The following is a 21,113-nucleotide window of genomic DNA, read 5'->3' as shown; positions in this document are numbered from 1 at the left end:
GTGGGCACTATTTCTTTTTTTTTTTTCGGTTGTTGTTTTTCAGTGAGAGCACCTCGAGAGGTGTGTTGCAACACAAATCCCCAGCAGTACATGAGATGAAGAAAACAAATGAGCACTTTTCCTGTTTTCGTTGCTGAAAGTGGAACCTCTGTGTGCTCTTTTTCTATCAGCAGGGTAGGGTGTAGATGTGTAGGCCTCTGTGAACTCTTCTTTTTTTCCTGTTTGTGAGCCTTTTCAATGTATTTGCCTTTAAAAGATGAGGGAATGGAGACAGAGCTTGTAACCTTAACCTCAATATTTAAATTCACATAATTTCTATTATGCATTTTACTCTTAAATCAGGCAGAGAGCAGTGCAAATATGTAATTTCTATCATTCTAATGTAATATCCCTTTGTCTTGGAAAGGTGCAAGCACAGAAGGAGCTTAGTCACAAGATAACAAGGTTCCCACGGAAATAAAGGTATTTTGCACACACACACATGCACGCCTACATGTATAGACACTGTGGCAGGGTCTCTATCTCTGTCTCTTTCAGTGCTAAACCTAACCTACTGTATAACCAATAGGAGCAGTGGGTCCGCAAAATATAATACGTGTTAGGAAACCGGTCCTTAAAATGTATAAGACCATACGCACATAATATTGCTGATTTGGATGTATTGGACTGTTATTATGCACACTTACAAAATATATATCTATTGAATCAAATGGGGGTAAAAAAGAAATTTCCTAATGGGGTGAAGTGTTTAAAGCACTGTTGTGTGAAAATCTCTAGACCGTGTCACCTCAATTTTAACATCAGAAAACCCTCCAAACCAATTCAGCAGTTCCCCTCATACAGGAGAAATTTATTTTCCATCTAAATCCTTTAATGAAGAATTTGTTTTTAATTAAATTTTGCTTTCATCCCCTTCAGTTGCAAATCACTTTATTATTTCTCTTATGTGACTTGATAACAGTGTTTTAGAAGAACCCATTTCCACAGTCACTGAGGGCGAGGCAACTAAAACATTTCTGCACAACTGTTCTCTTAGCGGATGTCTAGACACACACAGTAGCAACCTCTTTGTTTGACAAAATAAGAATCTACAATACAGAATAAATATCAGATTTTGCATTTGTGACTAGTTTATTTCGATTATTACATGCACTCCTAAAAAAACACTTGGAGAGAAATGCCAAAGAGAGAGTCACTTTCTCACTACTTCCTCTCCATTTGTTACTGATCACAGATAATAAACCAGTTACCATTCTGATCAGAAATTCAATCACTCTCCTTTTTTCCTCTCTCTGTTTTAGAAATTCCTTAACTATAACACAGAATACTCAATTGTTGATTTAGTAGAAGACAAAAGGGGTTGTCTATGCTCCTGTCTGAACTTGAAGAATGCAATAAAAATTCTATTAAAAATATTTCTTATTGTTTATTACCAAACATTTAATATATTGTTACTTTTGCCTGATCTAGAACCAAAAAAAACCCTATTTAATGTCATACAGTGAGAATGAGGGGTTATGTCTTTTTATGACCTACTTATCTGGCTTCATTACATACATTCTGGACTGTAGGTATATTTTAAATGTTTGTGTGGCTGCACAAAACAAGAAGGCTGGCAGATGGGCGTGTAGGGCTATACACAAAGGCTTTCTATATTTGTAACTGACAAATAAAAAAAGCCTACATCCTCAGCCCACATTATTTTGTGACAATTAAAACTCAACATACTTAAAGAATCTGCAGAATTCCAACAGCAGCTGCTTTAGGGTTAATGATTTATGCTAATTTTCAGGAGAGTCAGCTGACTTGTTATAGCATAGTTAGCCAATTCCCTTGTTAAAGAAATCTCTGAACTGTTTTAGTTTGTCACATGGTGCTTCTTGTAAGAAATCAATCACTGTGTTTCATTTGCTCTTTCTGCACTGGGAGTGTGATTCATTACCTTTCTTAATTACTCATGGGTGAAGCAGCTTGGTAATCTTAATCTGTTAATTAAATTTTCAGCTCCTGGATCTGACAAAATAGACCCAAAACCTGTTATGATTACATGCTGGATGAGGAAGATAATTCACACAGATTTCAAGTTCTAATCAGAGATTATCAGAAGTCCCAGGCACGAAAGTTCAAAGCATGTTTTTTTTTATGAGTATTTTTATGGATAATGAGATTAAATATGTTATTTTTTTCTATTAAGAGGATTAACATGAGATGCCTATGGTGTAGAGTCTGACTGTTTATCATACAGTCAGACAGGACAAATGGTATTGCCATGTGAATATTAATCACCTCTCTGTTTAATGTTAATGCAGTCATTTAATTTATAGCTCAGTGGCTTATACCAGAGTGCAATGATTTGTTTTACTGGCATGTTGTATATTTTATAGAAAAATGGTCCACTTTAGAAATCTCTTTAAGGTTTATTTAAAAGTTTGTTTGTCTCTCTGTAGTGCTGATCTAACAGTTTTGTGGCATCGAAGCTTCTGTAAACTGTTCCTATTAAACTGAAACATTCATCTGATATAGCTGTTTTCACTAGAGGTTTTAGATTTATTTCTGTGTCTGTAAAAAATATATATATTTTTTTATAGAAACCAAGCATAGTTTGAGTGTTTTGGTCTTTAACATATAATCCTAGAAAACAGTAATTACATCTTAATTTGACTTCTGATTTGATTAGAGATTTGTTTTCTGGAGATATAAACGACAGTAAAGCAGGTTAACAGTTTAGGGGATAAACTTCTCCACTGTTGTAATGGAATAATTAGAGGCTGTCAGTAGTAGCAGAGTGAGGGATGGTAATTAAAGATAATGGTGAGTCAAGAGGAAGGACAGAAAACAAAATAGCTGTTGAATCAGTGTCAATCTTTCTTCTGGTTAAACTGTTTTCTTACTCCTCTTGTTGTTAAATAGAAGGAAACAGTCCTCTAACAGAATAAGTCCTCGTCTTAAATCCATTAATCTTCCACAATTAAGTGAATGGTGTTTACTGATTCTGATTATCAGTAGATTTGGATTTAATTTTAAATAAATGGCCGTAGTTAAAAGCAGAGAAATTATATTTTCACTTATTTTAAATATAAAAAATAGAATATATATATATATATATATATATATATACCTCATTGATTTAAGGTCTTTGTAATATAGATTAAAAAGACCTTACAGGTTACACTGCTCTGAAGCTCTGACTTGCTGGCCATACATCAGACAAAAAGCTTCCTTCAACTACAAAACTACTTACAAAAGTATCTTGGTTGTGTTAAATGAATTTGTCCTGGACCATTTTAAATTAAAAAGCTGTGCAGAATTCCCCACCCTAGTCTAAAAATAACCTCACACTCACACATCTGGTGTTTGAACACCAGATGGCACTTGTTTATTTATTGTGTAGTGTATTAAATATATTGTGGCATATTTAATTGTATTTATTAAATGTCATCATTAGCTGCAAACCACAATCATTGTACACCTTTGAACTTGTCATATTTTTACTGCTTACTTACACTTGTAACTAAAGGAGAATGTGAAAAATGTTCACACAACTGATTAAGTACAAGCGAATGAGGTATTCAAGCTCTTGCCTGTCATCATTACCAGCCATTCTTGAATTGATTTGGTGTAGAGTACTTTAGATGGTATCGACATGTACACTCTTTCTGCCATGACACAGCACAAAACATATGAGTGTTGGGGTGGATCAGCTTGTTGCAAGTACATCATCAGGCTAACAGCTTAAATTTGTCTCTCACTTTGTTTCTGGTACTCCTGAATTTAACCCACTGAATGACAAGAAAAGATATTTCTATTCTACTCTGTTAATGCTGCAAGCACATACTGTATTTTTTGTTAAAAACAAAACAAACAAAAAAAATCATGAAAAAATGGCCACCTTGTCAAATGTGTTTTTTCTTTAAACAGTTCAGTTTTTTTTTTTTTCTTTTAAGTTATTTATAAACCCATTTCCAAAAAGTGAGCAAAGATCAAGATAAATGGAGAGAGGGAAGGTAGAGAAAGAGACAAGTCTGCGTTGAACTGAGAGGAGAGGTGAGAGCGACAGCAGTGGAAGCCTTTGATCTTAGGTTTCTAATCAATGGGGATTATAGTCTGCCCGCCTGTGTCAGTGCTGATTATTGCAGCAGGATCAGGGGATGGTGGACATCTAAAACTGCAGCACAAAAATACACAACTGCATTGTCATGTCTGCTGTATTTGATTACATGTATGCACTTTTTATTGGTACTATAAATTAAATTTGAACAAATATTTGGAAAGATTATGCAAACATGTATCACAGCTAAGCATAGTCTTTAGATATTGTGTTGTGGAAATAATACTGTAGCTTGTGTGATTATCTTGCTTATGTCCCAGCGATTTGACTTGTGTCAGATGGAAAAACATAATAAAGCAATGCTACGGAAAATAAGTCTCCAATGTATAGACAGATAAACTTTACTGTTCTTAAATCTAAATAGTTTTGAGGTCTGCTGGAAGCAGCCAAACATTTCTGTTTGTCTCTGAGGTGAAGGATTTTTTTTGTTTTTCTTTTTTGTTTTTGTTTAGAATTATGTCTTGCCAAGGATTATCCACACATTGCACACATAATTGTAAAGCATGATGCAAACAATGCATGACAATATTACTATGGCAGAAAGAGCACTAAAAAATGATTGGAAACAACTATTCTTTAAGGGACCTTCATTTTATTTATAGCTGCAGCCACAGCGGTTGGATTTTATTATATTTCTGCTTTTTTTTCCTCTGTTACATCTCTGCAGTAGAAAACAGACAGAGCTGTCTTTCACTGTGGCAGGCTCTCTCCTAACGAAGAGGACCTTTTGTATCATCTCCTGACCAGGCTATTCTTGGAACTGATAGCATCAAAATCAGATGTCCTGGAACAGAGATGTAGCAAAGATAACACCTTCAGTCTGACCTCCCATTTCACCACATCTAAGGGTTTTCAATTTGACCTAAAGTTAGCGCGATCAATAGAGGATGTCTTAACTGTCTCTCCCTTTTTCTTAAGTACCTGATATTTCCTTAAAACATGTTTGAATGATTCAAAAACAAATTTTCTCCACAAATCTGGTACAAGAAAATTTACATCGATCTCGCTATATAAGATGCAGTGCGTGTGGAAAGTTTTCACTGTGTTTTAACTTCATAGTCAGATTAAATATATTACTCACGCATATTCTGTTTCTCAATTTCCTATTTGTAAAAGTATAAATTACAATAAATAAATACAGATACAGCTATTGCACAAATTATTTGTCTATTTTTCATAAATATTTGTTTTGCTATGATCAGTCTCACTTGATCATAAAGTCTCCGGGTTCTGAAGATTTCAAGATGACCAAAGCAGGGCTTCCTTTGTGTTTCAAGCTGTGCTTGAACTCATGAAAGCTTAAAATGTTCATATGTAACTGGGCACTCGTCCAACAAATCCCTTAAAGGTAATGAACAATATTTACAAGCGACGCACTCATTTCATGGCTCCCTGTAAAGTAATGTGCAAAGGCCAGCTGGTGTAAGAGCAAACTGCTTTGACAGTTATAGGTCAGATCCACCCTAAAGCATAACATCCTAATAGTGTATGTTTATTGGGTAGTAAAAATGTTAACACAACACAGTTTTAAAACAACTTAATTTCAAGGAACTTACTGCATTTTTCAGTACTTTACATTTGAGGATAAAATGTTTCACAGATTAAGAAATTAAGATGTATATATATATGTTTTTCTTTTATCAAAAATCTAAGTGAAACCAAAAGCAAACATTACCTTTTTTTGTTGATGTGATTTGCTTGTGTGTGAAGATCATTGCCCTTATGAGTGTACTCATACTTTATGAGTATGAGTGTGAATACATTCAAGTGAAACCTGGTGCAGACCAAAAAACTGGACCAAGACCCACTTTTTGAGGTGACCTCGGACCCCTTCTCAACCAACTGGTGCAGTTCCCTTCTGGTGTATTTACAGACTGGCCTCGATCCGGATCAACCACTGAAAACATAAGCCTTTTTGGACTTCACATGCCACAGTTCCTGGGCATCTTAGTGAAAATGAGCCCTTCAGTGTTGCTAACACTAGTGCAGCATGTATTGGTTATACTGAAATATGATCTGTTTTCTGCTTATTGATGCCGTTGCCAGCATGATGTGGGTAAGAGCACGGAGAGCATCTTTTTCATTCAGCTCACAGCGTGTGTTTCCGAAATTAGAAATTCCACTGCAAAACAAGTATGGTATAATATACTCTTGACATTTGAAATGGTGTTGCAGTTGTAGTAGAAGCACAAATGTGCACAACAGAAAAGACTTTAGTAGGACTTCTAAGTTTGTTTTTCTCCAAAGGACTTTCCTGGTGTAAATACACCTTAACAAACAAAGACTAATTGACTAGTTAAGATCTATACAGATGTGTTTGGTTAATATGTTCTCCTGCCTTTTTCCATTCTGAAATTGATTTAGTCTGTAAGAAATATGAAGTTATGGAGACTGCAATAAAAAAATTATACAGTTTCGAGCTCTTTACACATCTTTACCGGTGGTCCCAAATTATGTGGCGAGATTGCTTAGTAGCACAAACGTCACATTTTCAGTGTATCTCAATTCGATTTACTTTTTTCAGTTTTCTGAAGGATATTTATAAATAAACAAAATTGTAATATTGTGTAGTTGTCGGTTTCCAATGAATCACTGGTACTTTCTGTCAATAGTCATAAAATAAAACATCACTACTTGTGCTTCAAAGTAACCCTTTTTTCTGTTCTTTTTTTATGCCATTGAGTTGTTTGTTTGGTAATTAAATACAATTCCCACTGAGTCCAGGAAGCACTTCTTCACTTGCTTTCCTGGTATCGTTTAGACAGCCTTAACACAAGTACATGTCAATTGTTTTGATCCCTTGTAGTTTCTTTATCATCAGTGAACAGCTTATGGTATTTGATTGTCATAGCATTTCTGTGTCACTTCAGCTCGCCTTTTAAATCACATAAGAGAGGCTACAGACAGACAGCAGACACCAAAGGTGGAAAAAGGATTATGCATTTCTTCCTTTGCCATTCATTGCATATGAAAGACACTGGAGAATGTTGTCATTTCAGTCTCACAAGAGACAAAAGCCTTTGAAAGTGAAAGATGAAAGGAGAGGCTCATGAGAAAGATTTGGAGAGGGACCAACACACAACAGCTCACAAGGTGACAGAGAGGAGGATTTTGATGTATTTTTTTAAGGTCATGCCTGAACAAAAAGATAGGGGAAGAGAACTGAGTGAAGCTAGAGACAATTGGCAGATCTCTACAAATGGTGGCAAAAGTTATACACTATTTGATGTATGTATGCAGGTTTGTATGGAGAAAATGCAAAAAATACCAAAAAAAAGTTACATTTCTAAGGAAATTTCTCACATAATGTATAGTGAAAAATCAGCATCTCTTATAACTTCCCCTCACTAAATAAAAAAGATTTCCCATGCTGCTTAGTTGATTCTAATTGCTACACAAGTTCCTAAAAATAAGACAAATGAAGAAAAGAAGGAAACTGGTAGGCCTACCACTACAAACTATCTCAGGATTAATGCAAAGCATGTTCTTAAAAAACTGATAGTAATTATTATAATCCCCTCCAGCATTGTGTATCTGCCTCGTGTTGCATTGTACAACCCTCATAGATGTGACATTTTTTAACCGTTTATTTTCACCTTAATAAGTCTCCATTTCAAGTAGGAAAGATAATGCTAATGTTATCATGCAGTGTGAGCAGAGCTGAGACCTTGAATCTAAATAGTGCTGTTAAAATTCATGTTATTCAGACAGATTTTTTTGTAAATGAGAAAACTAGATACAATCACAAAAAAAATACATTTTGTGATTGCTTTTGTACCTTTGATTATTATTCATGACTGTGTTAAACTTTTAAATCAGTATTCTGTTTTGTGCAGTGATTATAAATTTGATTCTCACAAGGTCGATATAGTTACAGTGACAATGTTCTTGTTTTAAGTATCATAAAATTAGGTCTGGTTTTTTTAAGGACCTTGGAGGATTTTCTGTGGATATATCTGCTTCTAGATTCGAGTTAATTCAAAGGTTTTCACCCAAGAGTTAGCAACTTATCATCCTGAGTGGATCCTGATTCTATTGCCTTCCAATTTCTCCATTACCAAAATATTTGAAAGTGAAATACTTTTTTGGTCATTACTTTGATCATTCAGTTTCTTTATGCTTATGAGTCAAACTAATGCTAGTTCTTCATTTCCAGGTAAAAAAAACAAAAAAACTTGTTTCTTGGTTTTGCTTAATGCTCATATTTACTGTCATTAGTTGCACTTAAAAATATTGTTTTCTCAATAATGAAATCTATGTCTTCCTGCCATGAAATTTATGCAAGTTCTACTTATATTTCACTGACATTGACCCAATAATAATCGTACTTATGACAACCCATGTTATGTAGATGCATAAGGACTTGATAAATGCTTTGAGTGTCTCCAAATGATGGCAGTCCAACCTACTTTTAACTGCTCATTTCTGAACCACTTGATGGCCCACATAAAGCATTAAACATTGAGTCTTAAATGATCAGATGAAGCCTCAATTTGGAAATCAAATAAAACCATATAGTGACATGAGGGCAAAAGCGATATACCATACAGAATGTAGCAGGAACCAACATACTACAAAGACAACATGACTTTTCATAAAATGGATTTAATTTTTTTGTGTTTAGACAGAGCTAGCACATTTTAACCTATGCCAACATACAATTGAGCATAGCATAATCTTTTGAGATTACACTTTTATTCTCAAAAGCATAACAAAAGCTTTTGAGATTAGCCTAGCATTTCAGTTCATCCACGAATTGTTTATTGCTCATAGTTAATTTGGGTGTAATGAAGTATGAAATGCTCTGTGCCAATATTAGAATAAAGGTTTCGCTGAACAGTTGTTACAGGTGTGTTAAATATAAGTTATAAAGCTGGTCCATTGTTCCAACACTGTATTGTATTTAAATAAAGCAGGCAAATAAACTTTTGCATGATGAGAGTATATTTTTTTGCATTTGTGCACAAACTTTTCTGAGTAAGAATCTTGCTCATTTTTGCACATCGTTTAATCATTTTAACCACTTTCTCCTAGCAAAATATAAGAAGTTTAGGTCTGACTCAAGACTTTTGCTCAATCCTGCATTCTACCTGAAATAGCTGAAGCAGCAGGAATATCAAACCAAGAAAGTACAGGAGAGGACCACTAAAACAAGCACTAAAGCTATTTTTGGCATGGTTGTCCTGAAACCTTCTATTTTTTTATTTCTTCTTGAAAGAAATGACCAGCAGATGGTTTTAAAATGTAAAATAAACTACCAAAAAGCCTTGTATTGAATTATCAAAAAATAGACGAGCCCACTGGCATTCAGATGCAGTAAACAGTGAAAGATTTTTTCAGTTTCTCCAAAATCAGAGCTGCTTTAGTTCAAAAGTGCTGAAGCCTTTTACCTTCACTCTTTGCATTTATAGCCATCCTATTTTGGATTGTCTTTCTTTTATTAAGCCAATCTCAAGCCCTTTTACATAATTGTTCTTAATGGAATTTGTTCAGCCATGTTTTAGTTTGCTCTTCCTTTTTCCATTTGTTTCCTCACCAATTTTATTGCTTTTAAGATCATTTGTGTACAATCAATAGTTATTTATGTTTTCTTTAATTTCTTATGCACATGTGAGCATCCAATCTGTTATTTGTTTTTATAAATATACTTTATTGGAGAGTCATGACCTGACCTTTACCTAACCTAAACTCAGTTCACGCCTTAGTCTTAATCGTAGCCTCTAATCCAAACAACAGTTCTTCTTCTTTTGGGCTTTGGGCCCCATGAGGAGCAGTGGGTCTCTACATATAAGTAATTGTTGGGACTGAGCAGGCATAAAACAAGACCATAATTAGAATTCAGTGTTACATTCCTGGCAACACATACAGCTCAATTATTAGCTTAGAAGGGATTATTCTGACTATGTAATGATCATTTTGCTTGTTTACTATTCTAAAATAGATACAACTGGATTGAAAATGCTCAAAGGCCTTGCCAAATAGAAGAAACCTGAAAGAAAAAAAAAACTCACTAAGAGAAACACTGCATTGTAAAGCATTGTTATTGAATCAAATGATGGTGTAACCAAAAAATTGTTTTAGTAAAAACGTGAATGAATGTAGATGGAGCAGATGGATGCACCTTTGCCGGATCATTAACACTGAGGGCACCACATGGCGTCACACACTTGCAGGCTGGCGAAAGTCTGCTGACACAGACTGCTGATTACAGCAGAGTTAACTGGACCTTTCCAAAATCAGTCAAATCTCCAGTAACTTTTGTAAGAAGATGTTAAATATGCCCACAACATGCATCTAATGGCTGTAATCAATGTAACAGTGCTCTTTTGCATCACCAATCAACTGATCATACACTTGATTGATTGATTGATTCTTTCTTTTTCTTTCTTTAATATAATCTTTTTCCAGGTGTTGCAGAGGATATATATTTATCTTAGACTATTATCTTTCTATATGAGCTTCTAGGTAGGATTTTGTCTTTTCATCCATTTTCCTCAATAGTACTCACTAAATACTGGACAATAAATGCAAATATCACCATATTCTAATTTCAGTTTTGTCTAACAGGTTACTTCAGATCTTCTCATAGGTGTTTGTTTCCATTTTCATAAGTAAATGGATCAGAGAGTGCAGTGTGAAATGGTGTGTGGTTGTCAGTGATCATAGCTTTTGCCTTGTGCTGTTAAACTGAATCCATTTTTGGTCCTTTCTTTGTGCAGAAATAGCCCAAAGATGGAGGGAAACAAAGACTTATACAGCCCTCAGGTTGAGGGAGCAGCCAATGAACAGAGCCCAATGGTCCTGAAAGACAAGGCAATTTGGCCAGAGTGATGAGAATAATGAGAAAGGCATCGTAATGTTGCCAGAGTCCAATTTACAAGGTGCAGAGGGTAGAAAGAGATTGAGAGAAAGAAACTGAGATGCGGGGATGGCGAAGGAATAAAGGAGCATGTGTGATGTGAATGAGAGAGAGTGTGAGCAATCACCCCTGCAAGACGGCTTGGTATTGGTTTTACGTTCATGCTGAGGTGGCTGCTCATTAACCTGTGCAAATGAAGGTTAGGGCTTTTCCTTCATAGGACAAGGTAGAAGGGGATAACAAGACCTCTGCTGAAGAAAGAAAAGGGATACTGTAACTAGATGTGGAAAAGACAAAATACGTTTTTTTTCCACCCTCCACAGTGGATGACTCTGAGCTTAAAAATCAGCATCTCTGAGTGAACAGATTTACTGTGCAAAGTGACAAAAAGACTTTAGAGACGGGGATCAAGAAAATCCTCTGTCAAAGAAAGAAAATGAAATACTTGTCAGAAAGATAAAAAGAGATGGTGAAAATGACAAGAACAGATAATGAAAAATGAGAGTGGCAAACAGAAAAAAGGGACAAGACCAGGATGGACCAAAGGTGATTTTTTGGGGAAAGGTGACTAAAATTCTGAGAAAGCAAAAGTGCGAGTTCTACAGAAAATCCTCCTCCTCTTTGCCGAGTGCAAAGCTGCTGAGGAGAGACAACATTTCAGCAGATGGAGGTTTTGTGCCCTCTGGTAACCATCCAGGCCTGGGATCGACATCAGCCTGCAGCATCTTAAACCACAAGCAGCACTTGATGCTGTCTTTTGCGCTGACTGCTCATGATCGCGGTGCCTCTCTCAGCAACTGCATCTCAGCAGCTGGGGATATACTTGCAACGACACCACTGCAGCAGGACTCTAGTGGAGCTTGCCTCATGAGCACTTTTGCTGTCCTAATCGTGAGTCTCGTAAAGGGATAGTGACAGTCAATTGCTCCCGAGGCTGATTTATCCATTCTCGCAGAGTCCCAAGAGGGACCCAAGTAGGAGAAAGACCATGTACACAGATTGAGACATATGTCGACTGGGCTGACAGAAAACACTTAATCAGAAGGCAGCAGTCTTAAAAAGCCTTACAGCCATGGAATGAAAGCAGCACAATGTAAGAATGAGAGTTAATGAAGCATTCCAGTGCGTTTCTCTTCTGTAATCCAACTGGGATATTAATCTCCTGTGGGCCCCATGCTGCCTAAACAAAGATACAGACACCTACACAGGAAAAGACTATGATCAAGAGGTTTGTGTGTGTGGGAAGAGATGAATTCTTTGTTTATACAGCCAAAAGAAAACCACACAAAAAAAAAACGTTGACATTTTCATGCCATTTTCTCTTCCATTGTACAGTACTTAGGGTTAACAGGTGAAATGAATAACACTTACCTGACCCTCATGGCACCAGTTAGTGGGAGTGAACATTGTGTCCACACCACAAAGTTGATGTGCTAGATAAAGAGAAAAAGAGCCAGGATAAAAATTTGAGCAAGTTTGACGAATGCAACTATATCAGTGCATCGTTAGCTGGGGATTTTGTAGGGTGCAGTGCAGTGCATCTGCAGTGGTCAGTATTTATCAAAAGAGGTGTAAGGAAGGAACGGTGGTGAGTTCACTGCAGGATCATGAGAGGCCAAACTTCACTGGTGCACCGAAGCCTTGGCCGTTCACTAATATTAAAAAATACCGTAGTTCATACTGCTGAAAAACTTTATGTTGATTCTGATAGAGAGATATAACAAAACAAAAGGTGTATTGAAGTTGGATGAGGTTGGGTCTACAGAGATGCAGACCAGTCAGGATGCCCATACTGAGTGCTGTCTAATCCTCAAAATGACAATGAAACCATCTTCCGCCAAATAGATATGGCTCATGAATGTTTTGAGGAACTGAGCAAATTCTCCAAGTTTTGAAGAATTTGCTTTATCTCAAATAAATCAAACATCTAAGGGTTCTACTGGCCACTTCTATTTAATTAGGTTAAACCTTTAAGTCCATTTTTGATATACATTTCATAACAAAAGTGACAGAAACTTTTCCTTACTTGCTTTACTTGCACTTTACTTGCTTTTATTTTTATTTACACAAAGCTGATAATTAAGACAAGAGAATGTTGGATGGTTTCTCTAGACATGCGTCTGTGAAACATAATACCAAGATGCATTGAGATTCTACAGTTTGCTCATTAATTCATACATCGTCCAATGATCTGAGTGAGGCTCTGAAGACAGAACAAAGAAGCAACTTTTTCTCTTTTCTGCAATTCTCTCTTGACTAAATAAATCTTTCTACCCTCATTTCTATGTACTTCATGTGCACTTTTGCATAGCATCCACTGATTTCTCAAGGGACTTAAATTGTTGTTCAGGTTGCTATGCAACTGTGAAACTGTTGAAGGAAACAGGCAAAGCAAATCTCAAGAAACACGATCAAATGTGTTGATCCAAACATCTCCAAAAGAGTAACAAGTCTTAAAGTCAGCTGCAAAACTTGAATAGGGATGATGTGACAAAACTTTTTTATTGAATTTTGAATGCATGGCCTTTTGAGACAGAAAGGCATACTCTTTCAAAAGCTTCAATCTTGTTCAGAATTTTTAAATTCTATTTTTGTGATGTTTCTTTTGCAAATGCTAAGCATATCATTGAACTTATAACAAAACACTAGTGCATCATATGGACTCATTACTAAGCATTTGCATCACCTCTGTCTCAATTTGCTTGGTAAAGAGCACCACTCCTTGAACATTAGAAAATGTGAAAAGTGAATATAATTTGGAATGTCAAAAAGTTGTTCCACAAATAAAAACTTAAAATAAAGTTAGCAGAAAGCCAGGTTTCTGCTAACTGCTGCTCAGACATCAGTGACTAGTGACAAGTGTTCAGATTACAGTTGAGTGTGCCATCTACATTTTTGCTATTTTGTTTTTATTTCATGATTTATGTTTAATAAAATTATGTCTCATAATAACTAATCTTATAAAATTATGGGTCTGCACAGTAGGTAGCACTGATGCCTTGCAGCAAGAAGGTCCTGGGATCAATTCCTGGCTCAGGGTCTTTCTGCATAGTATTTCATATTATTCGTTTTACCATGATTACTTTCAGCTACATTGTTTGCTAAATATTATAAACATAAATACATAATTTTCAGAAATAGGTTTACACGTAAATTATAAATTTATGTGGAACTTTGAAGGCTCAGATAATTTAGGAATGTGAATCAAAATGGTAGACTGGCTAATACCTTGTTGTTTGTCTGTGCCTGGTGTATTTTTTCAGAGTAAAAGGTCTAGAAGCATCATGGTGTGACTGTTACATATGCAAATCTAACCGAGCATGAATAACAAAACCAAGCCTGTATTTAATAAATGACTCGCAAACCATCTGTGAGGCCCATGAGACTGCAATGAGGCATACAAATTTTATAATGTAGCAAAATAGAAACTTATTGTTATTCATTGCATTAAAAATTTCAATAAAAAATGAGAAAGTTTGCATGTAGATGAGAGGTAATATTGGCAATTAAAATTTGCATAAATGAAGCTCTTCATACAACATGTTTGTAAGTGAGGACTTATTAGAAACTTCAGTGCTATGTGATATATTCTGCAAGCTTGACTAAACAGTTAACAATGTGTCTAAATGTGATGATTATAAAAGGAAACATAAGGCACCACTGATGCTTGACTGAACATGGGCATCAAATTGGTGATCTAAGCAAAGTTACCAGATGGGAGAATCTTGCTGGCTGCTTAAGTTTTTGTCTTTAAAATATGATCAGTGATAGATGGAGAAGCATATGAAAAAAAGTTTCCCTCAATCATGATTAAGCCATGATGTTTATGTTTAAGAAACTCAGCAGTGATATAAATTGTGTGATAATTTCTCATGTCGTATTACCTTCTTTTTGTCCCACATCAAATTTTGAATTTTTCCAAATAAAGTAATAAAATTGTTCTTTTATCAGTTGTTCTTGCCTTAGGCTGTATGAATCTCTTTCCAGATGATAGCAACTCAAATTGGCCAAGAAGCGACTGGTGGGGGGTGTGGAGGATGCATTTCGCCTTTTGTGTGAAATGCAGTAATTTGGTACTTTGTTACTAATAATTTTGATGGTCACCTTTTCTATTTGTTTCATCCTCTTTTGATAGATTGCTATGCTAAGTGATAGGACAACTTGTATCATCACTACAATTATTTAGGATTTATTTTGTTAATCTGCTCTGCCGTCTATGAACAACTGATGTTTTTTTTTTTTTTTCTGTATACCTGGTGACAGAAAATTGGATTACTGTCACTTTGTAATTGCACTCTGAGATATAATTCTTTATTCATATCTCCTGTCTTGCCCCTTAATCACATTGAAGATGAAAGATTTTGCCATACCAAGACAGCTCAGGGATAAATTTCATTTAACATAGAAGAATAAGTAAAAAAGACAAGATCAAAGTTTTTTCTACTTGACTTTTAAGCCTTTGGGTTTTTTGTGATTCATTATACAGTCTGGGTTATTTTTTAAAGGAGGTTCTTTAATGCAGGCAGAATAATTTTCACCTTCCTTTGTGACATTACAGAGAAGCACTGATGGGTTTTGTTCTAATATGAACAAGCAGTTTTGTTTTAGCCTTGGAGGGAGGCAAAGTCATTCAGTTTCTCGCAAGAAATCACCTGTGATTGATGTGACAGTAAACTTTCAACAGGATCTTGAATACCCTGACTTTATATCTCCCCAGGTTCTAAAAATGTAGTTGTGAATAAACTAAAAGAGCCATCAGTATCTTATGTAAGCCTTCTTTTTGTTCTTTTGTACTTAAGAATAATAAAAGAAACACTGATCACCTCCAGTTTTGACGAACAGCACAGTTATACACCCATCAAATGTCTTCATTCATATAATTATTTTTCCATTTAATTGTTTCCCATATCTCATGCATTTGTAAATATATTTTTAAATATAAAACAAAATGACATGATAGGGCTTTGAGGCTGTGTAGATCGGAGCATTTGGCTTTATGCTGGCTTGTGTTCTTTTCTGAGGGCATGTGCACTTACTGCTGCAAAACGTAAATATTCAAAGCCAGCTTTTCATGCCTGAAGCATGTTGATTCTCCTGAGCTGAAATGAGTGGGTCTCTTCCTAATTGAGCCTCCATGAAAAACCTCAACTAGCTGTTAGCGATAATGCCTGTGGGCATCAGCCTCTTCCATTATCCAGATTCATGAGCTTGTGACTTTCAACCTCTTTTAAACTTTTTAGCACTGCTTTTGCAAAACTATTTTTAAGCTGAAAATGAATTTCATGGTTTTTGAGGTTTTTTTTTTTTCTTTTTTTGGTTTGATTTTATTTTGTTTGTTTAGTTATTTATTAGCATTTTTATAAACGAAAAAACAATTTGTTGTGTGATTGATGTGACCATCTAATTTCCCTCAGGACAGTTTACATTAACATCTATGTTAATAAATGACCAGTTTGGATTTTAGTCAGATAATAAATCACCTATTAGAATAACAAGGTTATCAAAACCTACCAAAACTGGTATGTGAAAGCAAAAGTTGCTGATGAATCAGCTTTCACTTGCTGCTTGTGTCAGCCTTTTTGATAATATGAGTGATGGGAAAATGCAGGTCACTGGGCTGCATAAAACGACTAATTTTAGTTTCAGGTTTTTGTATCAGTAGATAGAATCTCCCAGCTGTTGTTTGACAGCTGGGAGAAGAAAATAGATCACACTATCTTGACTGTTATTTTTATTGTATACATTTTTAACTCTCGGGCTGCACAGTGGCGCAGTTGGTAGCACTGTTGCCTTGCAGCAAGAAGGTCCTGGGTTCGATTCCCGGCCGGGGTCTTTCTGCATGGAGTTTGCATGTTCTCCCTGTGCATGCGTGGGTTCTCTCCGGGTACTCCGGCTTCCTCCCACAGTCCAAAAACATGACTGTTAGGTTAATTGGTCTATCTAAATTCTCCCTAGGTGTGTGTTTGTGTGTGAATGGTTGTTTGTCCTGTATGTCTTTGTGTTGCCCTGCGACAGACTGGCGACCTGTCCAGGGTGTACCCCGCCTCCCGCCTGGAACGTAGCTGGAGATAGGCACCAGCAACCCTCCCAACCCCATTAGGGACAAGGGTGCACAGAAAATGGATGGATGGATGGACATTTTTAACCAGTTTTGCTTGTTTGTGTATGAAAGCATGAATTTTCTTGAATGAAATGTGAGAAAATATCTCTGATAGTTATTAGAAAATTTAGAACAACTAATGAGATTTATTTTCAAATGAATATGTGCATTAATGTAGTCTGACTTTGTTTTTTAATAATTAAAAAAATTTAAATAATTCAGTTATAACGACAAGCATTGTGAAAAATCTGGCCTGCCTTTATGCTTATTTCGGATTTCATTATCTTGTCATGTGAAGTTGCTGACTTTGTCATGGATGGATGGATAAATAAAAGATTGTCACAAGATGTTCATTCATCTTAACAATCAAAAGAGAAGAACAATAAAATGAAATAATTCACAAGTGTCAAACACATTATTACACTTGATCCTAAAATTCTGTCTTCTTTGTTATACGTCTCACAGAAAATTTATGATGAACCATTTATCATCCCAGCCTCTCCCAAAGACTGTCTAATGTAGCTTTTCTGTTAACAGGATGGTTGTAATTGGTCTTGCCCACCTCATCCCATCATTTACATCCCCGGTGTTTTGCTTGGTGAATTTGGCAGATAAATGACTTGTGGTGTCAAATGACAGTTCCATGCTTGAGGGGTAGTGAAACATTTTCCATCTCGTGGGTACAGGGTGGAAGTCCTTGTTAGTAAGGCCAAAGTCATCTGTAAAACCAGCGGTGAGGTAACATATCAGCTAGATCAGTTATATGCAATTACTTTGTATTTTTTTTTGGCTTGTTTTTATGTAACAAAATATTTAATATTGAGAAAAAAAAAATAACAGTAACATGTCCCTATGCTGAAATGTAAAGCATGTAGGTGGCATACTTAAAGCTGAGTTACATTAGTATGCAATAATGACAAAGAAATTCTTTGAATGAGACAATCTTATAAGGATACCTGGCTCTAGCACTGTAAATCTGGCTGTTTCTTATTTATGTGCAAATACACTGAGGCCTGAGCCTGTAAGGTGGGATAAGATGCCTTCCGTCTTGCTCTCACAAAAAGGCTCCAGCTGAGAGAAGCAGACTGCTTTACCAACATGAGATGCACTATTGAGATTATAAAAAAGGTTCCTAGAATTCAAATCACAGATCCTCGTATCCACCATACACCCCCAAACATGGTTAATCTGAAGGGAACTGGGAATGAAATTACTTCAAATCTCATTCAAAAACACTATCAAATGTCCTCAATATAAATATTCTGTTTAGTTTGATTGGTGCTTTTATACTCTAGCGACACACACCAGTCAACTCAAAATTATCACCTTTGAAGTTGTTTTCCTGATGAAGGCCCTTCATCAGGAAATTTCCTGATGAAGCAAATTTCGTGTTTGAGCAAATTTCGTGTTTCTTATTTGCATGTATCCCACAACACCTGGCTAGTTAAACCGAAGTAGATGTCTAATTTATAGCTTCAGATTTCAGTTTAGACTTAAGGTAGTTTCAAAACTACCTTAAGCACCATCCTGCAGGTAAGATGTACATTATTGCATGTTTGACAAATACTAAAGATTGCATTTAACTCACCATCATCAAGTGGTTAGTGTTACAATCACACCTGATTTTGGTTTTGTAGCTGTATTTCAAATAAAACTATTTTATTATAAGTTTTATTTGAAATACTGTATTAATGACCCAAAATAGATTGCGTAGGAACCTGTTCTAATCCAATTACTGACACCCTGTTAACAATAGAAATATCAATATGTGTATCTGAGACTAGAAAATCTGTGTAGTTACTACTTTGCCCAGTTATGCCAATGTACATCATATCTACATTTATGGATATTGTATATGTTTTATTCAAATAAGTGAGCTCTAAGCAGAGATAAAATAAAATTGGAAAATAAAGTCAGGCAGGACTAAAGGTCTATTTTGAGGTTTATAAGTTACGGCCACATTTCACAATCTCTTGCTTAAAATCTAAAATATTTACACATGTCAAAGCTGAAATGAATTATTTTATCCTGAACAGACATTTCTTCAAATTCTACTTAAAATGTATTTGTGAAATGTTGATTCCATTTATTTAGAATGCTTTTTTGTTTTTGTTTTTTTTAAATGTGATAATTCAATAGACTTGTCAAACTTGGTGTGAAATATTGTACACTCCCAAACTGACAAAAATTTAAGGAAAAGCTGTCATTTTAAATTTTTAACTATGCTGCTAAAAGCTGCTTATTTCTATCAAGAATAAGATTATGATAAAACAGATTATTTTTTTATTTCTTCATATTTTTGATAAGTAACCTAATCAAATGTAATAGTGCCTTGCAGAACTGGCTTATTGTGGATCTATAATAGAGTGGGGGACACCAATGAATGAGTTACTGAAGTTACTCTGCACAAAGTTATGAATTTATGTTCCAGGGTCTGTACAATAACAAGAGTATTTATGTACAGACACATAAAGGCTATTGTACTAATCGCTTTCTTTGGAAATGTCATTGAAAATAATGTTTTTTCTTTTTTCTCTTCCTCTACTCCTTAATAGGTGTGAGTGGAGGACAGTGGTGAAGTGTGTTGCAAGGATGCCAGAATCAAAGCAACTTCTTTGGACCACAGAGTTCACAACAATGTTGGCTCTTGCTCTCCTTTTTGCACTGCAGGTAAAATTGACTTAGCAGTGTTACAATTTAAGTATCTCTTTATAGTTATTTGTTTTGTATCCAATCCTTTTTAAGCCAAGATCAAATTATTGTTGGCATACAAATTATGACTTTTGACAGCATGTATATTTGTTGTTATAATTGTTTTTTTTTTTTTTTTTTTTTGTATTGCACCTTTGAAAAGCGGGCATTTCTCAATAGTTGAACCAGAATTTAGCAGTTGGTTTTTAACACCATTATATCTGGATAATATGTACCAATTTTAGAGCAACACTTGCGTTCACCCAAACGTCTGCATTTTTGGTGAAGCGTAAACCACATTCCACATTTATTGTTACAGCCAGGCTACATAAAAGGGTTCTGTGTTAAATTGGTCTGTGTGCAGCCCAGATCTGTCAAAATTGTTAAATACAGTCCTTAAATGTGCTGCTAAAATGGTTTGCATATGCTTACTGAGAAAATTTCTACATGTTTCCACAATTGATGGTGTAAATAAGTCAATAGGATTCAAAAACCACATTACTGCTGTATGGTTATAAAGCTAGAATTCAAGCACCATGTGTCAAGTAGGTCCATCTTTTAGTGCAGATGATGTTTCATATGAATTTACTTTTATCAAGGCAAACAAAATATGTGCTTGGCAACTGCAGTGCATCTGTTATAAGTGGGAGAAGCTCACAAGTAAATTGCTACGATTGCTCTTTGGTTGGCATGCATTTTCAGCTTCAAATGCACTTCAGTTGGAAAAGACATGAAAGGGTTTATGTTTTGTTCATTTGGACCACAAATAATAAAAAATCCTTTCATTCATAGGTGAAAAAAGGGAAAAAACCTTTTGATTCAAGCTTCAAAGCTTTCAAATGGCTATCATTCTACAATCAAACTGCAACGACATGTGGAGTTATTCAGATCTTGACATATCTGCATGTTGGTGTACTGAATATGCTCAGTTCTCTGACAGAAAAAAATTGAGCAATTCTTCAATCTTATATATATATATATATATATATATAAGATATAAGGGCAGACATACCCCATATATATATATGGTTTTGTATTGTATTGCTGGTCTATCAATACATGGTTGCCAGCCCAATTAAAGTGTTTAAAGCCCCAGTTGTCAGTTTTTTCTGCAATATGGCACTTCCCAGCCTCCATGAGACACTGAAAGAGCTCTCATAGACAAGTGGGGGTCCAAGCTTTTGGCCTAAACAGATAGGTGAGAAGCTGCCAAGGGACCATAATAACTCTGCAGAAACAGCTTAGGTGGAAGAATCTGATGACAGACCTGTTAGTCATGCAGTCCAGAAATATGGCCTTTTTGTAAGAGTGTCATGGAGAGAACCAATTCTTCTTGCCATTTTTCATTTATCATA

At 35.5% G+C, this 21,113-nt stretch overlaps 1 protein-coding gene across 6 annotated transcripts in view; it reads left to right on the top strand.

Annotated features, from left to right (window-relative positions):
* The window catches only part of tnr (tenascin R (restrictin, janusin)), a 167,287-nt gene that overhangs the window by 73,514 nt on the left and 72,660 nt on the right, over window positions 1–21,113 (top strand). For 4 of the 6 annotated variants that reach the window (XM_028021450.1, XM_028021452.1, XM_028021453.1 and 1 more), the window contains 2 exons: window positions 407–462; window positions 19,623–19,737. In XM_028021450.1, the coding sequence (XP_027877251.1) occupies window positions 19,660–19,737 (78 nt within the window). In that variant the 5' untranslated portion in view covers window positions 407–462; window positions 19,623–19,659. The remainder of the gene's footprint in view (window positions 1–406; window positions 463–19,622; window positions 19,738–21,113) is intronic. The other 2 variants (XM_028021451.1, XM_028021449.1) reach the window with 1 other exon arrangement.

This window comes from Xiphophorus couchianus, chromosome 6 (genome assembly GCF_001444195.1).
Source record: "Xiphophorus couchianus chromosome 6, X_couchianus-1.0, whole genome shotgun sequence".
Classification (NCBI taxonomy): domain Eukaryota; kingdom Metazoa; phylum Chordata; class Actinopteri; order Cyprinodontiformes; family Poeciliidae; genus Xiphophorus; species Xiphophorus couchianus.
Note: the sequence above shows the minus strand (reverse complement) of the source record. Positions and strands in the feature narration are given on the sequence as shown.